General features: G+C 31.4%; 1 protein-coding gene across 1 annotated transcript; it reads left to right on the top strand.

Moving 5' to 3' along the window:
* The first annotated feature begins 120 nt into the window (after positions 1–120).
* Positions 121–5,234, top strand: LOC140055195 (coiled-coil domain-containing protein 89-like). The gene is made up of 7 exons (XM_072100449.1): positions 121–226; positions 994–1,466; positions 1,709–1,827; positions 2,353–2,489; positions 2,728–2,810; positions 3,910–4,003; positions 4,280–5,234. The coding sequence occupies exons 1-7, from the start codon at positions 170–172 to the stop codon at positions 4,364–4,366; spliced, it is 1,050 nt and encodes a 349-aa protein (XP_071956550.1). The 5' UTR covers positions 121–169; the 3' UTR covers positions 4,367–5,234.
* Positions 5,235–8,105: the final 2,871 nt, after the last annotated feature.

Here is an 8,105-nt window from a genome sequence, read left to right as displayed (position 1 = left end):
TTTCTGTTGTCTATGTAGTTAACTGTTAACTGATGTTTTTGGTAAAAAATATTTCTGTATTTGCTATTCTCAACAAACAATTAAAAATGCACTGATAGCGCGCCATACGGAGTTGGTCCTTAGAAACTGTAAACAGTCTTCTTTCATTCAGATAACTGTGGTAACAATCATGTCTTCCCCCAAATCATCCAAGAATGTAAGTAATTTGGTTTCCGAGAGCAAGCAGGTATGTCTGATTTTACTTTATTTTAGATTTACTTTTATGTGACAGGCAGGGAGGTAGGTATTGCTGTGTAGCTAGGCTAGGCCTAGGTTGGCCTAACTTAGGCCTAGGCCTAGCCTAGGCCTAGGCTAGGGCCTAGCTAGGCCTAGTAGTAGCTAGCCTACAGGGAAAATTTTCATTAAAAAATTTTGTTTAGCAATATTGCTAATCAAACTGATTTTTAAGTCGAGAAACATAGTTTTGTATTGTATTTTTTGCTACACAATTTTCAAAATGTGTAGCAATAAGGTTGTTTTGTATAGCTTTTTGCTACGCTACACTGGCGAAAATGTTCCCTGGCCTAGCCTAGGCTAGGTAGGACAGGCAGGTAGCCTGCCTGGTGGCTGGGGAGTGACCTTACTAGCTAGGCCTAAAGCCTAACTAGGCCTAGGGCCTAGGCCTAGTAGGCTAGGTAGGGTTACTAGTAAGCCTTGTTTATGTGAGTAGCATAGAGGCTTAAATGCTGGTCCTGGCCTGGTAAGCCAGTAGAGTAGAGGACTTACAGTTACAGTTGCTAGGCTAGTGTACTAGCTACAGTAGGGGCCTATAGGCCTAGCCTAGCTAGGCCTAGGCCTCATTTATTGAAATAAATAGCTTGCATTTGCTGGCTATCCTGGCTAAAGGGTAAATAAAGGCCTAAAAAAGGCTAGGCCTAGGCCTAGACTTTATTATATATATCTAATATGTTATTTATTAATGGATGATTAGATGAGTCTGCACTTCTTTTTCAGGATGTTGATGACATGAGACTAAGCCTGGAAAAGCTGAAAAGTCTTTCCAGTGATGACAAGTCTGAAAATGCAATGCTCCGATCAAGAATTGACGAACAGAGCCAACTAATATGCATCTTGAAGAAAAGAGCTGACGAAGCTCTAGTGCGATCAAAAACGCTTGAAAGGGTAAACACAGAAATGGAACTTTTCCGGGAACGAGCACAAAAAATGATTGACACAGAACTTAAAAGGAACACTTTGCTGGAAACACGGTTTAATGAACTTGCTGAAAACCATGTGGAAATGATCCGGTTTAAAGATGAATACAAGCAACAAAATGAAAGATTAAGAGAAGAAAATTCAAGATTGATAAAGGAAAATAAAAACTTGTTTTCCGCAAAACTCATTCAAAAGGATAGAGAAATTAAAACACTCCAAACTCAAGTAGAACATTTGAAAGACCAATTAGCAGAAACAAAGACATTATGCAGGTAACGCACACTGTGTGATTATGATGAGTATATGTGCCACATTGTTGGCCTTAATCAGCCTTTGACACCTTCTTTTCTTGAGGACAAAATCAGCTAATAGCAACAGACTCGTCTCACAAATCACAAATACAGAAACATGGATGATGGATGAAATATAATGTTAAAAGAGCCCAATGAATAATTTATATCAATTATTATAATTTTATATTAAATTTATATGTTTTTTTCTTGTTCTTGTTTAGCAATTTTCAAACTGAGTTGGCAGAAAAAGAATCTGAAATTGCACGTCAACGGAAAACATTATCAGGCGATCTTCTCGTTCTTCAGAAGAAAATTGAGCAGTTGGAGCAAGAATTAAAGGGTAACTATTTAATCCTAAAAATCCTACTTTTCAAATCTCTACTTAACTCAGATGTTATTGTACTGAATGCTCAGTACATAACCTGTACTCAGATGGGACTCAAACCCAAGACCGCAGATCACTCTAGCCTGAGATTCACACCTCTAGACCACCATGAAATACTATAATTGTTTCGTTTTCAATGTACTGTACAGTTAATAACCATCTGTACAATTACATTAGTTTATTTCTTGAGATCCCTACCTGTATAGACTCTATATATGCCATTATTCCCAATATGGACACCCCTCGAAAGGAAAATGTAATACTAATAGTGGGCCGTACAAACGTCTCTCCCACATGACACCATCCTCGTATTCCTTTCACTTTCCATGGAAAACGGACGTGTGACCTTGAAAGAAAATAGAACAATAACAAAGGACACCTGTCTAGCAACGCATGCAAATTATCATAATGATTCCTTCTACCTTGCGATAGGTAATTATCATCACAAAATAATCAGATTATTTATTTCTTTCCAACTAGCGTTTGCAGAAGTTAATAGTAAATTGAAGATGAAGGGTGATTCCGCAGAGAACAATCAGATAATTAAAATGGAAAAACTGACAAAAGAAAGAGATGAGTTATTACAATTGTCCATGCAACGTGGAAAACTTATCCAGGTATTTTTATTCATGGGTTTTTTTGTTGGCAATTTGAGGGTGTTGTACTATACACACCTGGTTTTTTCCCGGTCTAATTAAAACACATGGCCAGAACCAAGATGTTAGGTGGCTACAGGATGAACAGGGAGAATGTGTGTCTTCCCTCTCAATAAATTACCTCAAAAAAGGTGGGGAAAGAGACGGAACACCTTTGGATTCACTAGTAAAACACACTTGAATAATTTTACTTTTGTAGGGCAAACAGAAAGAAATAAAAATTCTTCAAAACCAAATACAAATTGCAGAAAAAGAAGTGCAGAGAATGGAGGACAAATTTGAGTAAGAAGTGTATTTTATTATCTTATTATACAAAACATTTATTTGAAATATTATTTAATATTACTGTATTTATTAGGAAAAAGATTGATTGTTGTCCAGGACACATTTTACACATCCTAATAATATGAAATATTAATTTTTTTCTTATTTTATTAATTTTTTATAATTTATAAATAGTTTTATTAAAATGAAACATTTTTATTTAGTTTTACAGTAGACATTATAAGTTAAGGCTAGTTTCATATCACAGGTAAATTGTATTCACTTCTTACTGTATATTAATTTGTTTATTCTATACACCAAGCACATAGCCAGGCTGATTTTTCTCTTATTACTTCTTTCAAACTAGAGACCAACAGTGGGAGTGGGTAAATTAGGTCCAACTAGCCAAAAGCTCATGAAGATTTCCCCTCCCCCTGTAACAATTCTTGCTACAGGCTTGTACACTGTACTTTAAAAGTTCTTGCAATTACTATAAATAGAAGTATTCAGCGCTATAAGGACACAGCTTTACTATTTTTCTCACAACCTGATGTTTATTGTATTACTGTACAGTATATATTTGTAGTATTAGTATTTTGTATATATTAACATTTACAGCAGTATTAATTATGTTTGCGTTGTTTAAAAACTTTTCACTATAACTACTGTGTTTAGTTTTCAATGTCAAAGTAAATATGCAATTGTTTTGTGGTTTTTAATTGTCTAAACATGTTTGCTATTTAATTAAATGATGCTATTAGTTTAAAGGAAATTCTGTTATCATTGTGTGAGGGGATTTCTAAATTGACAATGCAAAAGATAGAACATTCAGTTTAGGACTTTTTGCCATTTTTAAGCTATGGACCCCACTATTTCAAAATCCAGGATCTCCCACTGTTTCTAGACACGTGGACAACCATGCTGATATAAAACTTTACATAATATGGTCAACCATGTTCAACCATTCTACTTCTACTTTTGCAGTTGTGGTCGAAATCTTTATTTTTTACTCAGCAGTTTAGTGTAGACCTATGTATTTCATTGGCTATGGCTGAAAATGTGGATGTAAAGAGATATTTTACTATATGTTTGATAAATCAATATTTTTCATTTTAAGACGAGAAGAAGCAGCAGTGTCAAGTAATTTGCAAGTTATTAAAATGAAAAAAGAAAGAGACGAGGCAGAAAAAGCAATCAAACAACTCCGAATGGTAAGATTTTTGTCACTGTTCTTCAGGTTGTAAATGGAATGTGACAAATTGTTTTCTGCTTCAAATCAGTCACTTTATAATGCACTCACTTGTACTTTGGGCCTTGGTAATTAAATTTTAGAAATTAAGAACAAATTAGAAGTTGCACATGTATTTAAATAGAGATGGAAAATTACACAACATGCCTGGTCTGTATATAACTATGTAACTATATATTTCAATTGTTTATTAACAAAATTGAATCAGCTATGCACACATTTTTTTGATTTTCTTCAGGAATACGAAGCATTTCGTAACCACACTCGTAGCATGTTGGCAAAGGAGAGGCAGTTAAATTCTCAGTTACGTAACCTGACTTCATGATGTTTTCTCGAGGGCGGTATACACAATCAAAAAGATTTTACTATAACAGCTGGACGGTAAAGAGACGAATGAGTAATTTGTTATTTATACACACAAGCACAGCTCAAGTACTATTGTATATTTGATTTAGTTTTACAGTAACCACTTCCTGTTTATACCGATTTTCCTTATTTTATTGAAAAAATGTTTGGTATATAAATGATGTAAAAACATTGAGAACAGCAAGTAATCGTTGGGTGGAACTCGAACCCACAACCTCTAGATCACTGCTGATCTCTGGCTGTTTATACTAAACCAACGAGCTTGTGCTGATGGCTAGGGGTTAGATTTAACTCATCATTTGAAAATGAAACAGGCCCTTAAAATGTACAGTATAAAACTAAGAAAAAAGTAATCTCTAACCTAATCCAATCGTGCTGACATCCTGAAGACGTCAGTAGGCCTACAGACTGTAGACAGTAGTTAATAAAGTCTTCCTAAATTAATCTCAACAACAATAATTCCAGCCAACACATTTGAAGTTTCTTTTAATCTTTAATTTATGATAATAGTATAATACCTTTAATCTTTTGACTGTCAGTTAGCAATCTACTTTCTTTTAAGGTAATTTTACAGTTAATTTTAAATATTTAAATAATGATATATAATTATTATCCTGTAAATAAAAATATAAATAATTCAATATTATCTATCAATGTTTGTATTTCTAGTCTTGTGTCCGGTATTTTTATCCATTAACAAAGTAATACTTTTAGCATCGAATGAATTATTAATTAATGAATTAAAAACCACTTTAAAGCTCTCTCTACACTATCAAACTTGGTTTGGCCATAAGTGTGATATGCCCACATACGGTAGTATTCACATTGCTGTCATGATAATAATTTCAATTCTAAAAAATTGTTTATGTTGATGATGGTAAGGATGATAAAAATGAGAGTAATTATTTAGTAAGTAATGAATGTTTATGAATAAAAATATATTTTCATGAGTTAAACACTTTATTCAATTATTTTATCTGCTACTTACATCTTGAATTGAACATTAATCAGTGTATCGTAAACAAAATGCTCAAAATATTTACCGACAAAAAGCAGAGTATGTAATAGTACTTTTAATCTTCAATCATTAAAATAGGAGAAAATAATGCATGCCATGGTGTGGTACAAGATATAAAAATAATTAAAATAATACACTTAGAAACTAAAGCTATCAACAAAAAACCTTTTATTCATGTTATAATTATAAAACAAGACACATAACATAACTTATCTGAACTATATTATAAATCTTTATTTTTTGATTGTTTATTTCACTTCTTCTTCTGATGTCTACATCATTTTTTTAAATCCTTCTACAACAAAGTGTTGAAAATCATAACAATTACATGCATTTACATTTTTATTAATTGAAAGCCAGAGCCTCGTTTGCCTTTATCACTTTAGATAAAGTTTCCCAGGGTGCACTGCGAGGAAGTGAGGTTGGCAAGTCAAAGATGACTTTTTACACCCCAATTTTTTTTTTTTATTAATTTTTTATTAAATTACATTGCTTTTTTTTCTAATTGTATTTTGTATATTATTGTATTTGTATATATTGTAAGTTTTATTTTTGCTTTCATGATTTAATATTTATTTTAAATATCATTATTATTTGTATTATATATTTAAAATTAAACTAGATTAAGTTGTTTTAACTTTGTTGATATTTTAATATTGAGGTTATATTTTTATTAAAGGTATGGATGAGAATTAAGTTATATGTTTAATTTCACAAATTAATATTATTTTAAATATTATTTTATTTATTAGATAGTATTATTATATCATAATTTTTTTATATTTTAAGTTGATAAGTTATATTTTTAATACTTACAGTTTTTTAATTGTTTAAAGTACTAAACTAAACAGAGCTTATCATTTTAGAATAGGTTGATTTATATACTTAATGTATTAATATCAAAATTATATATTAATAATAATAATTATTATTATATACTATATTATTCTCATCATTTATTATACCCTTTATTTTAGTTTAAATAATAAAAATAAATTAATTAGATTATCTTTTTCAATTAATTTAAAATCACTAATTATTATTTTTTAATTTATTAAGTTATTTACTATTGTTACTGCTATTTGTCAGTTATTTAATTCAATTCCTTATATCCTCATCTTTATCGTTTCAAATTAATTATTAGTATGAATTAATTAATTTCAGTATTTCACCGAGCGGTTTAGAATTAATGTTCTTTGCCTGATTTGTTTATATAAATATAAATATATAAAAATAAAACCTACGCCACATAGTCATGTTGTTAAAAACAATAGCTGCATCCAAATACTTTATTAAACTAGGTCTTATATTATTATTATTGATAATATCATGTGTATCATCAGCATGTTTTATTACATTATTAACCATTACACGATTATATATTATTAATATTATACTAGGCCTGTTAATGAGGTTTAATGTAGTCCTACTATTTTGGATATTGTTGCATATTATGGCACCTATTGAGTATGCCACGGGTATATTCCAGAACTTACTCCATATTAAGGCTACTTTCACATTGCTAACAGATTCGGTCTGGCACCCCAAGAAAAATATTGTGGAAAATGGGTTCAGTGGTAGGATTGTTCACATCAAAATTTATTAACCATTACACGATTATATATTATTAATATTATACTAGGTCTGTTATTATTTATTAAACTACTATTAAACTACTGTATTTTTATAACACTCTGTTTACACTCGATTAAAATATTCTAATATTTCTAACTATTTAAAAAACATGATTCCACTATTATTATCATTTTTTATTATCATATTACTATTAGTATTACACTATTAATTTTATTACATTATTGTACTATTAAAATACTGTACTATCTCTAAAACAATCTGAAAGAAAAGACTGAAAGTTGTGTTAGTAAACAAGTAATTTAATTACAATGAGAACTGTGCAGCACTGGCTTAGCTTTGTTACGAATCATGTTATCATGATGAACACTTCGGAACCAGTTCATTGAAACGTTAATCTCGCGTACTTCGTCAACAGAACAAGATATTTGAAGTTCTGGAAAGAGTTTACCAACGTTCTCTTTCATGAGGTCACAAGCAACCAGAATGGCTGCAGTGGCCAATCTTGATGCATAAGTCTGGATCATTACAGTATAGCTGTTAGCAGCTTGTACGATTAACCTTTGAGCTTGGATCCCTACCTGATCCATAGAAAATAAAACATCTGTATGATGATGTGGTCGAAGTACAACCCACTTCTTACAATGAGCGTTAAGAAAATCTAAAGCAGTCGGTTCTTCAAGACCGTTGATGCCTAGAGTGGAATCAATCAAATTAGTAAATCTCTTAATTTCTGGTATTTGTGTGTATCCTAAGCCTAGTAAAGTTCTGTATAATACATTTATTTCTCTTCCAAGTCGGGAAACAGCGGTCAAGACAAAAGCACCGATTGTCACGAACCGGATACTTTCAGACGTCATAGCATGTGTCGTCTTTGACATGAAATTACCTAAGAGGCATACAGCATTGAATCCGAATCCATGACCATAGTTAAACTGACGAGACATGGTCATTAATAAATCTACTTGGTGTTTTCTGATATTTTTAGAAATTAATGGATGTTTTTTCAACCAATCATGTGGAGAAAATTGCTCCTTCTTAAGCCGTTCAATGCGAACTAAACTTCCGTCACGGAATATCGATAATG

Source organism: Antedon mediterranea, chromosome 1 (assembly GCF_964355755.1).
Source record: "Antedon mediterranea chromosome 1, ecAntMedi1.1, whole genome shotgun sequence".
Classification (NCBI taxonomy): Eukaryota; Metazoa; Echinodermata; class Crinoidea; order Comatulida; family Antedonidae; genus Antedon; species Antedon mediterranea.
Note: the sequence above shows the minus strand (reverse complement) of the source record. Positions and strands in the feature narration are given on the sequence as shown.